Source organism: Manduca sexta, chromosome 22, assembly GCF_014839805.1.
Source record: "Manduca sexta isolate Smith_Timp_Sample1 chromosome 22, JHU_Msex_v1.0, whole genome shotgun sequence".
NCBI lineage: Eukaryota > Metazoa > Arthropoda > Insecta > Lepidoptera > Sphingidae > Manduca > Manduca sexta.
In genome coordinates this window covers 8,418,119-8,441,066 of record NC_051136.1, presented here as the reverse complement: position 1 = coordinate 8,441,066, position 22,948 = coordinate 8,418,119, and the positions used below count along the sequence as shown (strand labels likewise).

Sequence of the window (22,948 nt, the reverse complement as noted above, 5' to 3'; positions counted from 1 at the left end):
ATGGCGCTCTTGTTGGATTACCAACAACCTTAAATTAAATATCATAATTTACCTTAATGCCGTAATTCGCCGCACGCCTTTTATAACAAAAACATTCTTCTAAATCTGGCAAGATTGTATTAACATAACCGCTTTGTTAAATGGAGTCAAGATAATTTGTGGACCAAGTTCGGCTTGTAATACCTCGCAAATTGCCGGATAAGACTGTGTGAGACAACTGTTAGTTTTAATTAAACTGCTGGTTGCGCTCGCGGGGAGTCCTCGGAATGAGAAAATTATTCTAATCTTATAAGCCTGTCGGTTGCCCAGAACTCGGCTTGGAATTAATATCATGTGGGTCGGCCCGCTCCGAACGAGATGTACGTAACACATTTGCCACACCGTTTTATGACTGAGTTTATATATTTCCTTCGCGAAAAGCCACCGGAGATCTTAACTCTTAAGGCGATTTGTGAAGGCCGTTTACGGCTTCTTATCCGTTCAATTTAATGAAAAGTATAAAGCCAGTAAGAATTCACCTGAACCAGATTATCTGCGATATCAATTTGAAGGACAATACGGCGGAATGTCTTCAGAGAGCCGAGCGATTAGAGACAATTACGCGACGCGACTTAGCCGCATCTTCAGAACAAGCAGTAAGAAGTTAATAAGTATTGCTCATAAAATATACAAAAATAGGTTGTATTTGTCTAGCAAAATGCAAGTAACTATTGCTTGATTGTCTTGAAGCTACGCTGTGCAGAATTATTGCTAGCGTAGTTTAGTGACTCGGACCGCTTGTCAAACTTTAGTAATTTAACTTCAAAACAGGTTCCTGTCAGTATACTAGAGCTGAACATATTTTATTCGGTAGCATTTAAGACATTCTCTACAATATTAATGTAACATTACCATTTAATAAGTAACAATATTCAGTTTAATATACCTAATTATCATGAAAGGTGGTAGTAAAAAACTACTTAGAAATAAAACGTTGTGCCAGGAAGTTCTATAGGACGACATATCTATAATATTCAAAAATTAGGAGTAGGTCGCGGCTTGGCTTGTGTGAAATCTTTACCCAATATAAAAAGGCCACCTCCCATTGTGTACTTTTCCAGGATAGATAGTAGCCTTATGTTATCCCAGGACAAAGTCTTTGTGTATCCTACATTAAATCTAAACCCTTCAGTTTTCATTGCGTTTACTGGTGGTCTAAAAACATCTAACCCCCCAAACTTCTTCACAAACTTTTGCATTAGTATGAAAAACGTGACAACGTTATTGATTTAAAGTTTAAACTGCACTTTAAAATGTTATGCATGAACATGACTGACATTACACCAAAGTGTGAGTTACAGATTTTTAAGTGTAAAATAAGTAAACAATTTTGTTGGGATTTTCCCAGCGCAAAATTGGCGATTACATGACAGCACCTTTTGTAGTAAGTCACCGAATGTGAATTGAAAAAGGTTGGCCGTGTTTGTTGTTACGTTATAATTTCGTTTCCAGAATTTTTAGGTAATTAATCTAAATAAGTGGATAACTGTTACTTTTTTCACACGCACATACATACTTATGCCATTTATCCCCGAAGGAACAGGCATAAGCGGAACTGGTGCACCCAGTTTCCGCCGTATGCAATCCGTCCCATGATGTTATAGGAGCCGAGTCTATCGCGCACACATTCTAAGACTCAGTAGAAAAACCCAACCTCAGCCCTGCAGTCGTACTGTAATACAACTACGCCACCAAAGCAGTATTTCACAGACTAGATAAATATTATATTAACGTATATTTGAAAGATGTATACTTAAGTACATAAGATTTGTTTCGACAATTAAAACAAAATGCAACATACAATTTAATTAATGTATGCTTGATCATACTTTATTAAAAGAAAAATATTCGGAGAGACTTAGTTTCAACAATAAAATAGGATTCTATGCCCGAGCAGCTGCATATTGCTAATGAACTTTAAATACTCGATTTGCAGAAACTAAATACTGTAATGTTGAATCGTTTTGTGAAACATTTCTGTTTCATTTTAAGCCACTAATCTCTTTCCAACGAGCGAGGAAAAATTGGTTGTTAAAAGCTGGCTATCGGTGGTTGTAGAAAAATATAGCGGTAGCATATGTAAATTATTTGCATCAATATTTATACAATTAATTTATGAATATCTGACGGTTCAAAATCATGGGAAACAATTTGTACAAACAAAGAACTGGTCACATAAATCCGTTTTAACCGAGGTATGTGGCGTTCGTAGAGCGGCTAATTAGAACATAAATCTGTCTTTTATACAAAATTGCTCTTTTTTCATAGCATCCACGTTTTGTGTTGTCTATGAAAATAATACCTACATTTTTAAGGCAAAATTCTACTTGTTATTAGTACTTATACTAAATTATTATGAGGAACAAGCCAAGAAAATTTAAGGAAAATCTTTTATTTCGGGAGAGAGTGGCTTTTCGATTTTTAAGAGATCAAATCATGAACTGTGTTAGTTTGTGTAAGCAATGTGAATGCGTAAAACAATATCGCAATGACAATTGGTAAGTCGATAGTTTTAATACGATGAGCGTTTTATATTCAAGTCACATCCTCGACGCCCAGCGTTATTGCTGCACGTCGGGATTTATGGCGACGCTCATTTTAAAAATAAAGCTATTCTTTCTAAAATATTGTCATATCTGCATTAAATATTTCAGTTTATGTGTCCCGTAGGTGGCGTAACAATTTTTTTACTCGATTTACAATCCGGATTAATGTTAACCCCAGCAATATTGTACGTAGGTAATTACTTAGATGTTTTTTGGTAGGTAGTAAACATTTTAATATGTTGTAAGAGAAGTAAGAGAATTTGCCTTAAGGAAGTAGATGCCTATATGAGCATTGCTATAACGAATTTTCTGATATTCTGAATATTCACAGGTGGACAAACAATTATTCGCCTTCATGTGATGCATTCAAGAGCTATTTGCTGTCTTAATTCTACTACGAATAATTTAGTATTAAAATCTTTAAATGATTTACAGACGTTTTTATAAATTAGACCCTCGCTAAAAAATAAATTTAGAACCGACATTATACAGAAAGATATAAACATTTATTCGCACAACACCATGACACAAACAATTTTCAAACAATACCAAGAAAAAATAATAATAAAAAACATTATCTGAGTTCTTTGTTCACGTTGATTGGGAAATATGCAAAAATGAGATTGTATGTAGACGTAACAACGTCTTAGTCCTTGTTTACTCGTTATGTTTATTACACTCTCAAAGTAAAAGCAATGCAGGTGTTAATATTCCCACGGAGCAATTAACGTCCAACAAAGTTGAAGGGTTGCTCTTGAACCTCAAAAAGGAAGCAAAGAAAAACAATTAATGTGGTCTTGGCTATTTTGTTGTAATATTAATGGTTTCCCTGGGCGGCATTAGAATACATGCTTTTGATGACCTATTGTTGCATTATGAAGCTGCTTTTATAAAATATGATCATTTTGTTTTATTTTAATCGTAGGGATAACGGGTAAGTTTAAGCCGAAATAGCTCTGCGTGTCGTGAATTTCTGTAGGAGGGCAGCTTACATAGCCACCGCGATGTTAGCGCATGCAGTTATTGTGGAACTGGGCCATAATTTTACACGCAACATTAACTTGGGACGCAGGCGCGACACAACATGGAAAAATGCCGGAGTTTCTAGAAAGTCTTTTAAGGATAAAAAAAAACACATCGTGTCATATATTACTACGAAAAGACGAATTTTTATGTAACATAACTTATTTACGTCACACTACTTCCGCCTAGAACAATTTTGACGAAAGATGTAGTACTTACATTACAATGTCCAGGTTTATTTGAGTAAACTTATAGTAAATATATAAAATGTACATAAGATAATATACACAAATGTATATATAAGAGTTGATTGCGTAAATACAAGATACAGCATATTCGTTAAAAACAGATACATACATAGCGATCGCGTCTTTGCAGTTAATATTGTCTTAATTTATTCAGAAGGGAACACGATCCCGCCTCGACCTTAACAAGATACATTAAGAAAATTAACGCTTGACTCAATTCTCTCCTTTCACACGGAATTCGACGATTGCCCCCACGGCCCACAACATTAAAGAAATTTGATTACCGTGTGTTCAATACAACAAAATCTTGAAAACAGGTTCGATTACGTTTTTTCAATATTATTTATACCTACATCTATACATATTATAAAACAAAGTCCCCAAAAGCTGTCTGTCTGTATGTGATGAATTTTCGCAAAATCTACTGAAGGGATTTTTATGAAATTTGGTATGGAGTTCCTATAAGATACTAGAAAGGTTATAGGTTACTTTCTATCCCGGGAAAGTTCATAGCGGAACTTTTATCCCGGAAAACACCTTCACGCGGGCGAAGCCATGAACAAAAGTTTGTTGTTATTATAAAAACGAATATACCATTGGCTCAATTCACAAAAACTTTCCCATTTAATTTCTTTAGAATAATATCTATTATTCTAGCTATGGCAACTTTTTATAACTTGTAGGACCTATACAAATAGATAATTATAATTAGAATGTATAAAAAAACATTACATACGTAAAATCTTGTGAATACATAATAGTGAGCAAAAAACAATAAAACTTACCTGAAATTCAATGTTGAACAGATTAGTCACGTTTTTGCCATAGTAAAAATAATGCAATGTATTTTAAATTCATTTAATTTTATTTCAAGGAAATAATAACGACCAAGCGGTCACTGTTACGACGCCCAAAAGAAAAAAATAAAATAAAATTTAATAACCAAAAAAATTAAGATATTTTCAAATGGCGGTGCCTTTGGAACTAGTCGCAGATATAATGTATTTCGTTTCTGGTCGCAGACGCATAAACCCGCTGCCCCGCATAATTTGAAATTATTGGGTAAAGTTTTTGTAGGATTTTCGAAAACCGGACTTTGGTTGGAACCGGACTATGTTAAGTCGCGCTACTTATAATCAAATCTTTAATAATTTTCTAAAATCCTAAAACTTACATAGAGTCTCTTTCTATAATGGCGTTAACAATTTTAAAGATATAAGTCAGTCACATTTATTTTTCAGTTAGTCACAAAATTGAAAAATAAACATCATTGGTTGGGGGAATTCAAAAATAAATATTATTCCTTGACCACGCTAAAACAAATAGCTTTGATGTGCAATGTGGTAATGTGCCTCAGTGAGGCAACCGAAAGTGTAAAATGTATGAGTTTCAGCGTTATACCGGTACACGTGTCGGGCACAGGGGTTGTAGGTAGGGTGGTGAGCAGTCGGCCGGTTTTATTGGCGTCACTAATGAGTTGCTAATTCAATTTCACGGACCCGGGGCCAGAGTGACGCGTCGCCGACGCGGCGACCCGCCGCCGGTGGACACCGCGCCTATTGGGAGACTTGAAACATTTCAATCGCTTTGAAATCACCATGCCCTTGATTATACATCAAATATATTTCAAACATTTCATGTTATGTTACAAATGGGTCAATTTCGTCTTTTCAAGCTTTAAAATTCAATAATACATATAAGCCTGAATACCTGAAGATGTACTTAATCCCTATGCATGTGAACTTAGGATATCAGTTATAAATAACCTATAGAACTAAGACAAATAAAGCTGCTGAATATCCGATCGCATCCATTAAGTTAATGTAGCTAATAAAACCTTTGTGTTTTTGGTTTATGACGATGCGGTCGCCGTTCAGTCTAAAGAAAGTTTTATCATGCAGCACAAAATTAACGAAACTTTTGATTCTTCTATTCATCAGCTCTGTTTTTATACATAAAATTATACTTGCATAACACTTTTTCCTAATGAAGCAACATATACATGGCCCTTTTTGCAAAAAATCTCTAATTACCTGTATAGAAGTGTTACAAGCGTTATAGTGAAATATCACGATTGTTTTTTACTATCATGAAACACTAAAAACATATCAGTAAAGCAAAACTGACGCAAAGTTCCGTTAGCTTTTCTCAGTTGTTAAAATGACGGATATAAACCTACTTCAAGAAATAAAAAGTCGATACATTCACCTAACTGTCAGTTCCGCTTCACAACAATGTTAAGTCTGAAAGAAATAACACACTTTAAAGTTAGCGAATCCAATCTCTGGAAGACGGGAACTTTGTACAATTGTTTTCTTTTTCAAAGTGTAGCACGTAAACGAATTTGTAGACATAGAAGTGTATCGACTAGTTTAGCTTTACTTCTTCAAGAAACAAGAAGTATCTAAATTGAACAAAACTGAATGAATCACTTACTCTCCTCTAGTTGTTGACATGTAAGTTCGAATGCAAAATAGTAAAGCATACAATCGTATGAGCTGCGAATAGGTTTCAGTGCCAAGAAATAATCTCTTACGTGACATTAACATACATCATGTGCAGAACAGCTGCCAAAACTGTCTGCCAGAGGTCCCGCACTGCTTACTAACTAAAACAATATTACTTAGCTGAGTTATTCTGGCACTAAGTTCGCCGGCGGTGACTGGTGACATATCTAACCAAACAGATCGCAAATTGCACTATTCAAACTTGTAGAAACTTGTAGTAACCAACGCATTAATAAATACAAATAATTTGGATTTCGTTTATTTTAAATTAATCGATGCGTGCTATAAATGTGAGTTAACTTACCGACTTGTGATAGAGTAAATAGTATATAACTAAACTCAGATAGATAACACCTGTATTTAGACTGTAAGCTGATAAAGATTGGCTGAAAACTTAATATTTATATGCTCGCCGAATGCCATTAGTCTATTTATGTGAAGGTAGACATTTCAGTGGGATTGTGTGGTATCAACAGAGATTAATCCCGCACAAATCTCTATTTTAGTGGTGCGATCTGTGCTCGCCCAAACTGGGCCAATTAGAGCTTACTCGCACTAATCGAAATATCGGTGCCATGTATGTATATCAGCTAACACCTAACATCGATCGTTTATAATATAATTATGTGTGAAGTGACGTCCGTCTAAATTAATTACGTTGTCACTATAGATTAGTCTACTGGAAATGAGACGAAATAGGAAACTATTACTATAATAATAGTAGGAACTGGTAAGCTTGCGTCATTTACGGGCACGAAATAATGCTAGTATTTATATAATACATAGGTAAGTCAAATAATGTACTCGATAAGGACGGATTTCTTCTGAAATATATTATTTTTTATGTTTTAGAATAAAATATGTGCACATACGAATGTGGTGTAGCAATCAACCCAAATTCAATAGCGGACAGTGGTATTCACCTTTCAATCACTTGTAGGCATTTTCTAGTTGTGGGAAGAAACCATCGTCACTTAGGAAATTTATTGTATCAGTATAGATTTTTTTAGGACCCTATTTATATATTGTAGTTGTATTTCAGGGATGTAATTGCACTGTACAGCAATTTGCTCCATAGGAGTTCAAGGGAAATGAATGCAGTGAATGACCAACTAATTATACTGTCATCACGAAATACTCGAAAGTTGTCTCCTATATTAACCCTCTGTATCATGATTTCTTTCGACTACTTCGGAAAGTAGCAGCAACAATGACCACTGTAAGAAAAGTCTCGCTATTCGTATGTGTTTAAGATTCGCTTTTCAACTGAGCACTTAACAAACCGTACTATAAAACACCAATTTCCTAGGACAATAGGGTTATGGAGAACTTAACCGTATAGGAGCAGTTTTTTTACATTCCAGTCATATGTAAGTAACGCTATGATCTTCCCTGCATGTCATATGGTGAATAACACGTGAAACTATTACCTTAACAACCACAATCTGTGTAACTACACCGCAAAGAGATTGGCCCGTATCCACAATGAGGTGCAACAAGAGGTCTCGCAAAATTACACTAATCAACAAAACCCATACAACGCGTTCTTATAAAGGAAAAATTCTTTAGCCACGATATTAAGACATTAGACTATATAGTAAACCCTGTTTAAATCTAAGACTACATTATAATCAATAATTAGGTCAACACGGCCACGGTAGGTAGTAATTAAAATCAAAAAATATTTTTCTTATTTAAAATAGGTAATAAGTTTTATATTCATTTATAAATATAAAAATGTATTATGAACACGATGAAGAACAAACCAATCATGAAGGGGAAATAAATATAAGTATACTTTTTGTAAATTTCAAACCACCTTTTGAAGTATAATAAAAATATTAAAACTCGAAATTCACCACTTTAGAATATATTGAAAATGCCAAAAAACTAATGCGAGGAGCCGTGGGTGTGTTCCAAACCTTCTAAGGAGAGTAATCGGGATTAATGGATTTATTGTTAGGGATTTAAGACCTCAGCTATCGCACAGACCATACGACGCAACAGCGTCCACCTCAGAATGGGATAGCTTTCCAATCGTACTACATCTTGTTAACACTTATTCGACCAATCAATGTACTTAACTACTTATTGCTTTTAATTTGTTTTCTAATATCATCCATGTAACTTTCATTACTTAAGATATAGCACTAACAAAAATTCCATTAATACCTAGTGAATACAAGCAAAAATATAGCGACATAATGAAAAATACAAATTATTTTTCCATTTCCACGGAACAAATGGTAAAATATCATCAATGGAGTAATTAGATAATTTAATAAAAGATTGACAAAAAAAAAATCGAGAACCGCAACATCCCTCTTTAACATAATATTACACTTCTATTACTTACGTGATGTTTTACTTGCCACATAAAAGGCAATGTAATTATCTCCCTGTATTCCGAGCCAATTCCAGTATTTAAGAGAGATAAACGAGAGGAAAACATTACGTTGTAGGAAACTTGCAGCATTACCTCTAGCTAAAAATTCTATAATTACTTGCTTTAGATATTAAAAAGTTGAAATATTTTATAATGTTAGTGACTATTTCGATTTAAAAATTATGGCATAATATTTCGTCTGACACGTCATGCCAGAAGCTGTATCTATGTGCTTTACATAATAATATTAAAATGATAATACACAAATGTATTGTGTAATTGTTTAATTACCTTTAAACCTTTAACGCGAGTTTGCATGAACGCCCGATTCTTATAAGCGCTTGGTATTAATGGTAAAAGTCGAAACTTGCTTGCAAAACACGGGTTAGTGCCAATAATATTTCGTTACAATCTCCCTCCGTCACGCCGAGCGACCATAATAAATTGGCCATAACAAAGAAAAATAAAGTATTATTCAAAAAACATAACAATAAATAATCAAACACGCATGGATTGCAATAAAGCGCATTGTGACTTGGGCTAATTTAATTGCAAGCGAGCAGTGTGAAATGTTAAAGTAAGAAGACAGTTCTAACTAGCGCTTTAATTTTAAAATGAGAATTAAGTTTCCTAATAATATTAATTCCTATTCAGAATAGGTATCATGAAATCAAATAAAATAGAAAAACCTACTTTCAGTGAACCGTTTTTAAATAATATAACTCATTAAATACATATTTTATTTTTTCGTTATTTGTAATTATTAATTTGTAATAGTAAACGTTATTCGTAATTAAGAGTAAAATAAATGCAGTTATTAATATCTTAACTCTTAATAGCTACTTTGTACTTTTGTACATTGAATGCTATAACAAAATAAAACATGACGGCAGAGAGGGAGAAGCTTTTAACTTCATTCCGGGTCGCAATTACATTGCAGTTTGTTTTTTTGTAAAGCGGCCGCTGCGGCATTCAAGGTTTCAGCAACTGAAAACATTCCTCATTAGTTAACATTATTCCATTGGTCGGGTTGTTTTTAGGCATTTCCATTTATAATATCGACTATAGTTCTTACGTAATCTATCTTTCTCTAACTACCAACACATATATTTTTGTTAACGAAATTTAATTTATATTTCAATCTTCTTAAAACATATAGAAGCTTGGTGGAGATTGAAATAAAAAGTACTTAATTTTTATTCCGGTCTTTGTAGTATTTTAACCAGAACTTTTTAAAGTAAGACTACGCGTTGTGTAAATATTTTTAAACCGATAAACGGACACTCGTTTATTTAGAAGGCAGAACCGTTTTCGGCGAACATTAAGTAGCTACTACGTAACGTACGTGCTTTATAAAGTTCGACGCAACGTACTCAATCCTCGAATTCGCGAAAGAAATGAACCACTCTGAATCCCTATGTTGCGTACGTGAGTACTTCTTACATATTTCACTTTATTGTGCAATCCTCTCTGCGCCGCGTGAAATCCAAGTCAAGAAGACGTTAGACGAGTTTGAATAATTTAGACGGTTGGTGGTGGATGTACCATTTATCCAAATTGTCGACGCCAAAGAAACAAGGGTAGGGGTTAAAAATGAACGAGCTGTCAGTTTTGCGGTGCCTTAGTACCAATCCATCATTGTAATACACAACAAGCTTTGTAATAAATACCTAAGCAGGTACATTAGTAGTTATAGCATGATTCAGTATTCACGCGTGATGGCTTATTATTAGCGTATTTCATGTATAACTTTGGTGTTTTTATACCGATTTCTATGATTCTTTTTTATGGAATATTTAATAATGTTAACTTTTTTAATTAGGGATGACTGAGAGTGTTATAAACGTAAGAGTAGACAAATATAATGAGAAAGCTTCGAACTGCTAAGTTATCGGGAGTTACACGTGTTATTGAGAGTCAACCATAAAAGATAGACATATGCTGTCGTGGGATATTTTTTATTTAATTTTAAGGAGAACATTTCCGTTATACATGATTTCTGTGCAGCTTTCTATAACGGTTATACAGACAGACAGACAGACAGACAGACAGACAAAAATTTTACTAATTGCATTTTTGGCATCAGTATCGATCCCTAATCACCCCCTGATAGTTATTTTGGAAATATATTTCATGTACAGAATTGACCTCTCTACAGATTTATTATAAGTATAGAAGATATAGATATAGATATAGAAGATTTTAAGTAATATATAGGTTAAACGGAGACGCTTGCTTAGAGTTAAATGGACTGCTCACCGTACTAACGCTTCTATCCTGAAAGAGATCCACATCAAACAAAGATTTTCGTCGATTGTGCAAATGCGAATCTTCAAGATGTTTCGTCATGTCATCCGTAATGAAAGCTCCTTGGAACAATTGTTGGTACTGGGAAGAGCAGAAGGTAAACGTCCTCGCGGCCGAATACCCACCAAATGGACAGACGTTATTAAATCGTTTGCAAGGTGTTCCCTTACTGAATGTACACGCAGTGCCATGAATATAGAGAGATGGAGAAGTCTCGCAAAAGTCGCAATAAATTTTTCAGACAATCCATAACCACGACCACTCCGCCAGGAGTGTACGACTGAGAAGAATACATGTTAAAATATAATCAATTATAGGTAGGTACAGGTTTTAATTAACTCTAATTATGTCGATTAGGAATGAAGTAAACTCTCCTCGCTCATTACTATCTCTTTTATAATGACAGTAGAGAGCCTGTCAATTTGTGCGTGGAAGGAGAAACTTGAAGGGACTGTAGTAAAATATTACGTAAGTTAAAATAAGGGTAGTTTGAAAATCGACAAGAGAGATTGGAGACCTTGGGGCCAACATCAACGTTGTGGTTTCTTATTATAATGTTCCGTTAAAATAATATCAAAAATAATTCATGGTGTGTTGCTGTGATGCGTGGAAAATGCTTTCTTGAAAACTAAGCTCCGTGAGTTTTATTAGCTTACCAGCAACGAAATGGCCCATAATTATAGCAATATTTGAAAAGCCTTTCCCATGAATAACAATCGCATGTTTACGAACTATTTATTTGTATGCGGCAAAATGATTGTTTCAGTATCTGTTCAACTTAAGTTTATGTGATAACATGCATATTATAAGCGTTCAAATAGAGACTCAAATATATGTATATATGAGTAGAACATAATAACGTAAATCTTTTGTTTGGTTTTGTGTAAGACAATGAAACCCCGATCGAGTCGGTTCAAAGCGCATATAAATATGTTCTCAATTCAATTCATTCTACTGTATTTTAAAGTAATTATGTATAAAAAAAATGTAAAAATCATAAAATATTATTTTTATGAAGTAAAGTAAATAAGAAAATAAAACAAAATAAGTATCTCGCACACAGACTACAAAAATTATAGCCATCCTTTAGCTTTGCCGTTGTTAGGTAGAAATAGAGAGCCCGGGGACGCGAATACGGATAACACGATTGCACCGATATAAAATTGAAAGAAGTAAATCAAATAATAAGGGAAAATTCTATTACAGGAACGGGTCAGGACAAACTGAAGATTGTTCGCGAAAAAAAATGTCGTCTCTTTATAGAAGAGCAGCTATTTTATAAGTTTAGTGCAGCATTTGCACGGGTCCTCTACCCACGTGGCAGTTCGTGTAACACATTGTAGCGGTTTCTTGTTAAATCATTTTCAGTGATTACTCATACATAAGAAATAACATTATGTAGGTAGTAAGTACCTACATTACGGAGTTTGAAGTTTGTAGACGTCATTCCAAATATTTTGTAATATTTATTTTCAATTTGTATTACGTACTATAAAATAATAACATATTAATTTGATATTTCTTTAGACACTAAACGTCAAAAAATTAAATCATTGTGGAAGATGGCTAGGTGGGGCGTCTCCCGGGAAGGGTAGGTAGACCAGGACATGAATTTTTAGAACTTACACGTTTTTGTAAACGTCTTAATTGGTGCAAAATTAAAAGTGTTACTGTGTGTTAAATAATAAAATATTTGCTTCGATAGATATTGAAAATCCTAGTTAATTCCTACAAGGGAAGGTGCAGGTACCTTTAGTTTTTTGGATATTTGGATTCTTACTAGAAGTTAACAGCAGTGGCAGTCTTAACTAATGCAAGGCTCGGGACGCTCCGCTAAAATTTTTGAGAGGCCTGTATACCTGCTTGCTGAAGGAGTGTAAAGTGGTTTTCTTTGTCCCTTGCAAGCACCCCCCTTGAATCGCCAAGCCCTAGGCGGCCCCTCGTTCGCCACCCCCACGGCCGCCAATGGTTAACTGCACAAACCACTAAAGGAATTTATTGAAACAGGGGCACAACGGGATTTTTATTCTTTGAAAACACTATCACGAGAGCAAAGGCTTGTTTGTATTGCTTAAATAAAGAATGAACTACGATTACAAATAAGAAAGACTATGTAATTCTTCGATGTCATATCCTTTTGAAACTAATAGCATTAGTGTAAGCAGATATTGCATGGTAGTTTACCTAACTACGGTCTTTTGGTTCCGATATAAGTATATTAATTTTGTAAATCACAAACATTTCTAATGATGAAGGGATTTTGGTCCACACAGAATATGAATTGTACACCACAAAAATCATTTTTATTCACGGATGAGTTAAACCTGAATTGAAATTAGAGCTTTTCGTTCGCGTTGCTCCGAGCCCGCTGTGCCACAAAGTCGACGTCGTCGAAATGTACCTATACTTTCATTTTAAAAGAAAAATCTGAAAGTGAAAATGTGTGTCAAAGACAGTTTCTACAAAATATTAGTAGCAAAGAGAATACAAATACTACGTAAGATTAGTAGTTTCTATGTCCTAACAATGGATCTATTTCTGAAACTAAAAGTCGCTAATCTGTATTTCATTAATAGTTACGGATTTTTTCTTCCTTGTTTAATGATAAGAAAATACTTACTGGACACTTGGCCTTTGGTCTTATACGAAAGGGTAAAAAATACCCCTTACCGTAAATTAACAAAATTTACTTGTAGGTATTGCATAGTAGCAGGATACTATGCAATACCGTCATCTCCCATTTGCTTGCCGATACTACGCAAATATTAGATGACTAGATAACGATTTCTATGTATATCATGAGTAAAAAAGCGGTGACACAGCTACGCCCACATCGCCTCACTGACTACATACCTGTGCTGTGACCGAAGATGTGCTACAATGCTAAGCTATACATAAAGTCCACTAATAGGATTAATTCGTCGTCATAGTTAAATTTTCCATCGAAGCCAAGACAAGCTAAAGGTAAAGAACAGAATATGGCTTTGGTGGAAAAAACTTAGCAATTATTTTAATTACAAAACTAACATAGCTGAATGCTCTACTTATATTAGATGACTGGTACAAAAACGATTGTATTGTGAAAGTAATATTTTATTAAATAATTGTTAATTCTTGTTAATACATTTCGTAATAAGGCATTATCACCGATCGAAGTAACAGTGATAGCTGTGACATTATCGAACTAAAAGACAAATGCATTAGTCAATGCATGTTTTCCTAGCCTTACTAGAAGGAAAAGTAAAAGAAAAATAAGCCCTAATAAAAAATGGTTTCAAAAGTCACACTGATAAGTATTCACTATTAAAGCATTGCATTGTAATAAAAATGAGGAGAGCCTGGGATTAGTCTATATTATGTAACTTGTATCACTTTTATTATAAAAGTGATAAATGTATATTGTAGGTGGTCCAAGCTCTGTATTTCGGAATCATCTTAGCAGGGACGACGATCGGGACCACGACGACGCGGCGCCGCTTTGAGAATGTTGTCCACGCGAAGGATCATTTCTGCAGCCTCGGCAGCCGATAACAATACTTGGCGTTTTACAACGTACGATTCTGTGATGCCCAGAGTCTTCATGTCACCCACACGGCCGTTCTGCATGTCTAATAAAAAAAAAAAAACTTTGCTGTGCGAACTTGTACGTTATTGTTTACAGTTTTCAATTTAAAACTTCATTTTTTGCTATTTTAGATATATTTGTGAATGTCTGCATAAGTAGAGACTAACACTGTCACTGTGAATACAGATTGAATAAAAGAGTGAGTGTACTTACCGAGTCCCATGGTGGACTCTCCCTGGGCGTGGTGTGCGCGCAGGCGCGAGATGAGGTCGGCGCTGTCGTAGCCGGCGTTGTCGGCCACGGCGGAGGGCAGACGGCGCAGCGCCACGGCGAAGGCCTCCGCCGCCGCGGACTCCTTGCCCGCCGTGCGCGCCGCCACGCGCGACACCGCCTCCGCCATCAACATCTCGCTAGCGCCTACAACGCATTATAATGATGATTGCTCGCGCATAATGTTATGAGATAATTTTATCACTACAAATTTATTATCGTCAATGTTTATTGACATCTGAAATCAATCATCAGTCATTTGTGTTTAATGAGACTGTTTGTGAGGGTTGTTTCTACAAAAAAAGCAGAGAGCGGGGAAAAGACAAACTTTTACAATATTTCCGATATTTCAGTAATCCTAATACATACCTCCACCATAGATAACTTTAGGCTCTTTGACAGTAGCGGCGAGTACACAGAGAGCATCGTGCAGCGATCTCTCTGCCTCGTCGATGACTTGTTGCGTAGCTCCACGAATCACAATAGTGCACGCAGAGCCGAGCTCCACACCAGAGAAGCGGATAAGGCACTCGTCACCAATCAACACCTAAAAAATATTAAAAGAGCATTAAACTTTTACCAAATAAGTTTAAAACTTAATGAAGTACCTAATACACTCTGATTTCTTAGCGTAATTGTATGATATTGGTGCTTGACATTGGAAATCGCAAAACTTGTTAATGTCTGAAGAACACCTTACTAGTACACTTGTTTAAATGCATTAGGTTGACTAGTACAGTGATGAACTAAATTCTTAGACTGATGATTACACTAGATGATTATACTTTGGGCTTTCTGAATAAACTGAACCATAAGTCAAATGACGCAGCAAATTTAGCACTGGTTTATTATACCTGTTCAATAAGTTTGCAATGTCCAAGTTTAACTTTTTCAGGCGTATCAAACGTAGATACAATTTCTCCACCGGTAACCAGCGCGAGCCGCTCAATGCCGTCAAAGTCTGCATGCTCGATCGCCATCACATTTGCGTCAGCGAACAACTGTTCTGGGTAGTTGTAGATAAGTTGCCTGTAATTATAGTTATGCATGTATATTATACAAATAAATATTAATGAATAGCAAATAACTTGTTACATTTAATTGTGAGAAAATAATAATTTAAAGTATTTTCATGCACAATATGAAAGTTGTCAGATTTGTTTAGATGCATATGGATAAAGGTAAGGATTATGACATTACATTTCCTTATGTTTATAAAACTATTTGTAAATGTGAAATCAAATTATATGCTTTAGTATCCATACCTGTTGATGAATACATTGCATTTATGGTCTAGAATCTTCTTTACTTTGTCCTTCATTTTTTCTTTCTCTGCTACTTCTAATTCAGCAATCTTGGCCATGGAGTCCACTTTGATTGTGGAACCAAATATTTTTATCTTATCAGTGTCCATGGGGGTGTTAGCAATCAATATATTTGCATTCTCTATCTTTTTGGGCTGATGTACTCCAACCTTAAAATAATAATGATAAAAAAGATATAGTGCTGACTCTCACAAACATCTGATTGGTGTGGATTTAAAACTAAACCAAATTTTGGACTGCAATATATGGATATGGGTGTGGACCCAAATCAGTGAATTACAAATATTTCTTCATATGATATAAATATAAAATTAGGAAACTAAAGTAATATAAAAATTGTATAAAATGTTATGTTCTTAATAACATAATATGTTACCATTACAAAGTTGAAATTTTTATTTACCTTCTTATTTAGCAGGAAACCTTCATCCAGGAATGACTCTTCAAGTACACCACCAGGGATCTTTATAATCTGGATCGCTTTAAGATTTCCAGACCCCTTAAGCCTTAGAACTGCATCCACTGCCAACTTTGTGAAATGCCTTAAATATGAAAATACTATTATATTAGATTTATGTATCAAATCTACATTATTATGGCAAACAAAAGCTGAGAAAAAGCAATTGTTTATTTCCCTTTATGTAATCAAAGCAAAATACCTAACTTTTGTATAACTTAGGCTATTAGACAATTTCATTTTGTGCATTATTTTTATTGCCAAATTACAATGATTTATAACTTGTTGATTTTTAACTGGATTTCAATGGTTCCTTTTGTTTTATAAATTATGATGATTATAATTAATCTATACAAATATTATAAAGAAAAAAGTTTCTGGGGTCTAAGTTCTATACCTACTGAACCAATTTTGAAAATTCTTTCACTAATAAGAAGCTATATTATACCTAAGTGTTATGGGCTACTTTTTATCTTGGAATAAAAAAACATGCAGGCCGAGCCACAAAAGCCCTATATCATTCCAGTAAAAATAAAAGATGAGTCAAATACTCTATTTAACTTTACACTAGAACCAATGAAGTAAAGTATGTAAAACATTGTTTAAAATAAAATGTTATTCCTGTAAGTATTCTGAGCAGTAAATATTAGTACCCAGAAGTTGCAAATTAGAAATATTTATCTTGCATAAATTGAAAAGGAAAAACTACTTAAGTATTTTCCTTAATAAATTATTTATGCTGTAATAATAATTTAATTGTGTATCAAATTTAAAATGGCTTAATGAAATTTGTTAAATATCTATTTAAATACAATTAGAAGCATGTATAACTATCTAAACAATGTCCTAACATAAACATTATATTACAATTTACTTACTCTTTATGGTTGGACAAAATTTTAGAGCTGAGTGTTGTGCGAGCAATGTTTTCAAGGTCAGAACGGAGAGCAGCTTCATTGAAATTTATTTCATGATCAAAGCTAGCCTCAGCCAGAGCTTGTTTTGCAGCCTCAGAAGCAATACGCCAACCGGCAATGATGATTTGAGGGTGCAACTTTTGTTCAACAAGCTTTTCAGCCTCTCGGAGCAATTCAGCAGCTAAAAAATTTTGATTACTAAAATATTTTTATTCACAGAGGTTGGAGTATTTATGCGAATATAGTTCAGAAAAGAAAATTATAGAACAATGACATGCTAGGCACAGCACAGTCACATTATTTCTGATAGTAAGTACTGTACACAGCAAAGTTAATACAACATAATAAAATATGTGTTTCAATTACATTATAATAAATATAGATTTAAAAATTTAATAAATACTTACAAGAATTGCAAACAATTACTAATTATGCATAAAAATCAGTCATGTTTGCTTTATTGATAATGCATGCATAAACAATTCAGTACATACCCAAAACAGTTACAGAGGTAGTGCCATCACCAACTTCATCATCCTGAACCTTAGACATGTCTACTAGAATTTTAGCAGCGGGATTATCTACTCCAATAGATTTTAGTATGGTAGCACCGTCGTTTGTTACTTCCACCTACAAACCGTAAAACTTATAGGTTATTGACACAATAAATCCACTTTATTGACATGTAATCAATAAAAGCTACTATAATAATTCAAGTAAAATATTTTGCTATCAACCTGGCCAGCGTTTCTGCCTCCAGATACTAGTATTTTGTCCATTCCTTTGGGGCCTAGGGTACTTTTCACCAAGTCGCCGATAGCGATTGCACCTATGAAACTAGACATCCGAGCAATTTCCGCTTTTTCTTCTTCTGCTTCATTTTTGAGTATTCTTATGGGATTTAGCGACACCTATAAAGAAAGTCATATGATAAAAATCACACACGTGCGAACTCCCACAATGACATCGGTTTTTTTCTAGGATTGTACAATTTAATATACTATATTACGGATGATTTAACATGTTTCTATCAATAGATAATAGCAAAAATTATAGTATTAAGCTTACCATTTTGTTTATTTTCGTTTAATTGTAGAAGTTTATCACGATTTTATCGGCTTTACCAATTTGTATTCAACTCAATTCAAGACCTTATACCATAGAGTTAGTCAAGAGTTAGTACCAGAGACAAAGACCAGAGACCAATAAACTAGGTAGTACGACTACGCCGGTGTTGCCAGGATAGATTCCAATGAGAATAGGGTAATTTCCTATGGTTATTTATCACATCGGATTTAACAGCATCAAATTGGTTGAAAAATAAAGCAGTTATTCATATTTGAGATATTGTTGTGAGCAAAAGTGGAGGCGTGGTGGTGCCATCAAGCTGTCCTTTTTCCCACTCACGCAGCGTTATGACTGGAGGCACTGGGTTTTCTAATATATTTTAGATAGAAAGCATATTATATATAAGCAAAGAGCATTTATAATACTACGCCATAATTCACATTATATATTATAATTCTCTTTGATACTATACAAAGAAAAAATAAACACTACGTTAAAAAGTGGTGTAAACGAGTCTGAGGTGTAAGAGTAAGTACAGTTAAAAAAAAAACAAGAATATGGTTATTCAAAAAATGTTAGCTGTCCGAAAATATAAAATATTTAGTTAGGTTTCCATTGAATCTCCGAATGACCTGGTTTGCATATATTATGCTAATACCTCGATCGTTTTAAGTTGTTCATTGTGATTGGTGTAAATTGCTAATTGTAATACTACCTACCTATGGCATAGGTAGCATAGTTAGGTACAGCAATGACGTAATGTATAACATGTGTCATCCCATAAGGTCTAGAGGTAGGCAATCATGATTTTGAAACAATCGACATAATTTATCGATAATCGGAAATGCAATACTATAAATAATATATCTACCAAGATCAAATTAGCCATTTATAAGAATTATATTCCGATTTTTTATTGAATACTTCAGAGTAAATTTATTCTTCTGTTTGGTAGATATTAAACAGTGAATTATGCTAGCTAAACCAGTGAAGTTATTTTAAATTATGATCAAATAATAAACTTGTAACTAATGCTTGCAATCGATTCATATTATATTCACAATCGAATAAATTCATCACATTTTCTAACAATCACCAATCGCCCACCACTACCACCCATTTAAAAAATCACTCGCCCTTTCGCCATATTTACATTTGTGAACAATTTTTTTATAAGTGCTTAAAATAGTTATATTTGTGTTATTTTATAGCCAAATACAATGGAGGACCAAGGCGGAAGTTCAGCACCTAGGGTGAGCGACAAACGTTTAGCACAAACTCAAGCCAAAGTTGATGAAGTTGTGGGCATTATGCGCGTCAATGTCGAGAAAGTTTTGGAAAGAGATCAAAAATTATCCGAGCTAGACAACCGCGCAGATGCTTTACAGCATGGGGCTGCACAGTTCGAGCAGCAAGCTGGTAAGCTGAAGCGTAAATACTGGTGGCAAAATTTAAAGATGATGTTGATTATTGGAGCGATCGGGGTCATTTTGCTTATCATAATTATTGTGTGGGCTACGTCCGGCTCGAGTGGTGCTGCCACCCCGCCCGTCACCCAAGCGCCGGCGTCTGATGCAGGAACAGGACGATAGTTAGCAAAAGGCCATGGAAGTTTTATAAAAGAAGGCAAGAAGGGGCATCCCTTCGCCAATTAGACCAAACACGACTGAAGTTTATGGAATGTATATTTTTTACTCCAGACTATACAAAAGACGCGCACAAGTATAGTTTATTTTTTAACTCTGATGACTAATGTGGGCGATGTAAATGTTTTATTTGTTGATTTAGTTATTAAAGTATACTACAATCAAAGAAACAACATACTTCATGCAAACTTCATACATGAAACATCACTTAGTCTTGAGATTTAAAAAAAGAACTATAATATTTTATATATATGCCAAACCTTACTATTACAAACTACATTTTGATATTTATCTACATGTTCTATAAAATCAGTAAGTATTTTAATAACAAACTCATAAACTGTAGTCTATACAAAATTTTACAAGTTCGCTAATCATAAGAGATACTTATTTTTGAAATGTATGCAGTAAAATTGTTACTACTGTTACTTAAATATATAGAGATTTTGTAACATTAAAACTGGACTGAAAACGGCCAACTATTGTACAGAATGATCTTGTGATAAGTAGTATTAAAATAAAAATTTACGACATTGCAGAGCTTGTTAGCAAGGTGAAATGACCTTAAAAATGATATTTATACAAATCAAAAGTTATTATAATGACTTGTTTGTTGCTTATAAAGTATAATGTGGGAAAGATTGTGACTCACTGTAATTATTTTGCAAAAACAAAAGGTTCCCCATTTGTGACATATCTTTCGAGGATTCATGTATATTGTAATGCTAATTTGCAATTATGTCATGTTTTCCATTCCAGAGCTTTGATATGCATGGGTATCTTAACTAAGTAATTTAACAAGGCTATATTGTGTATGCTTTTATGTAACTAATTGTAGGAAGTATATTCAAACTTTGGCATTCTGTTTGGATTTTTAATTCCAGTAAAATGTATTCATTGAAGTTATTAAATAGGCTTTAAGGCACAAAATATAATTTAATTTTAAACTTATAAGATGTAAATGCAGGATAGGATGGTTCACTTAGGAAAATGTAAATTTCAAGATAAGATCTATTTTCTATATTTGTCACAATGCTGACACAAATGTACACCCTCTTGTTCTCTTGATTATGACTTTTTAATGCAGATGTTTCGAAGTTCGACAACAATATTGAGTTAAATTGTATTAATGTTATTGATTCTTACACCTGTATTCATAAACTGTATCATGAGGATGCACAATGTACCACATTGTGTCGGGAAATATCATAGTTTTCTTTGGCTGTGTTTATCTGACAGGCAATGGAAATATTGTTGTATCTCCACTTTAACCAATCACAGTGCCCCTTTGCCCATGCACTGCCTAGGCTATCATGCCGAAAGCCCTGGGAGACAGAATAATTATTATAGCATTGTGCTGTACTTAACTAATGTTTATGAATATGGGTCTTGATAATCATAGTACTCAGTCCTTATTTGCTATTATTACTGGACCTTGGCTAAATAACTGATAAAAATTTGAAGCCATAATATAAAAATATGAACATTTTAGATTTTTGTCTCTTCTGTACTTATAACAGATGAATTGAAATTATTATATTGTTAACATTTTGTTTTTGTTTAACTGTGAGTGAAGTTAATGATGTTAAATAAAAATTATACATTATACACTTTACACTCAGACGATACTTACCAGCAACAAAATGTAAATGAAAGGCATACTTAAATGAACTATCTGATCCTGGCTATAAGTGGTTCACTTTCATAATATATAATATTTATTATTGTTATCACCTATGTTTTATTTTGGTTGGGGTATTATAAATAGATAGATTTTAGTTTCCGCCATAGTTGTGTTGTGTCTGAATGCATTTTGATTTTTTATTGCAGAGAGTGGGACCAACTTGTGCAATTTTATTGATTGCCAGCATGCAATTCACATTTAGGTTTTTATCAATACTTGTGCATTGTATGCTTCACATATTACACTTAATACATATTCAATTGGGATACAACAGTGAACCTACTGAACCTAGTATTGATGTTGATGCTAAAAATCTATATTATATTATCTTTGTATTTTAGTTGTTTTGTAATGTATAGAATGTAATAAATATATGTATTCTTCAATAATTATTGTATGTTCAAAACACTTGTCTTATCATTTGCCTTTGTAAATTTTATCAACCTTGCTGACTCATGGATCTTATCACTGCTAGACCTTTTGTCATATTGTTATGTTTAATCTAACAAAAACTCGAGTTGCAGAGTTGTGATATCTTGTCAAGTTAATAAGTGTCATGATTGAATTTTAAAAATAAATTGTGGTATACTGTGGTTGGAACTTACAAGTTAATCTTGTAGATTTCATACAGTTTAAACTCATTAAAAAAGTTATAACAATTTTATTAACATTTAACTTTAAACTATCAACCCCTAAGAGCTCCATAACTGTGATCTATAAAAATCTTCTAAAATCATGAATTACATAGTGTAAAAATTAACAACTATAATATTATATAAGACTTGCAAATTGCAGGTCTTAAATTGGAGTATAGGCCATTCAGTCTCGGTTGACTTGGATTAAGGCGCGAATTCAAATAATATTATTCTGAGGGCTCACCATCCGCCTAGCGCCCTCTATATTTGTAGTTACGCACTATTTTATAAAGCTAGGCACTCGCTAGTCGTCTGAAACGGTTAC

At 33.9% G+C, this 22,948-nt stretch overlaps 2 protein-coding genes across 2 annotated transcripts; one reads left to right on the top strand and one right to left on the bottom strand.

The window, feature by feature from the left end:
• Positions 1–14,133: 14,133 nt before the first annotated feature.
• Positions 14,134–18,852, bottom strand: LOC115452685 (T-complex protein 1 subunit beta). The gene is made up of 10 exons (XM_030181276.2): positions 18,659–18,852; positions 18,328–18,501; positions 18,085–18,220; positions 17,552–17,771; positions 16,620–16,758; positions 16,157–16,365; positions 15,746–15,920; positions 15,261–15,438; positions 14,835–15,038; positions 14,134–14,664 (listed from the first exon to the last, which is right to left on the bottom strand). The coding sequence occupies exons 1-10, from the start codon at positions 18,659–18,661 to the stop codon at positions 14,492–14,494; spliced, it is 1,611 nt and encodes a 536-aa protein (XP_030037136.1). The 5' UTR covers positions 18,662–18,852; the 3' UTR covers positions 14,134–14,491.
• A 907-nt stretch (positions 18,853–19,759) lies between these two features.
• On the top strand, positions 19,760–22,394 carry LOC119190147 (synaptobrevin-1-like). The gene has a single exon (XM_037441350.1). The coding sequence runs from the start codon at positions 19,879–19,881 to the stop codon at positions 20,248–20,250; it is 372 nt and encodes a 123-aa protein (XP_037297247.1). The 5' UTR covers positions 19,760–19,878; the 3' UTR covers positions 20,251–22,394.
• Positions 22,395–22,948: the final 554 nt, after the last annotated feature.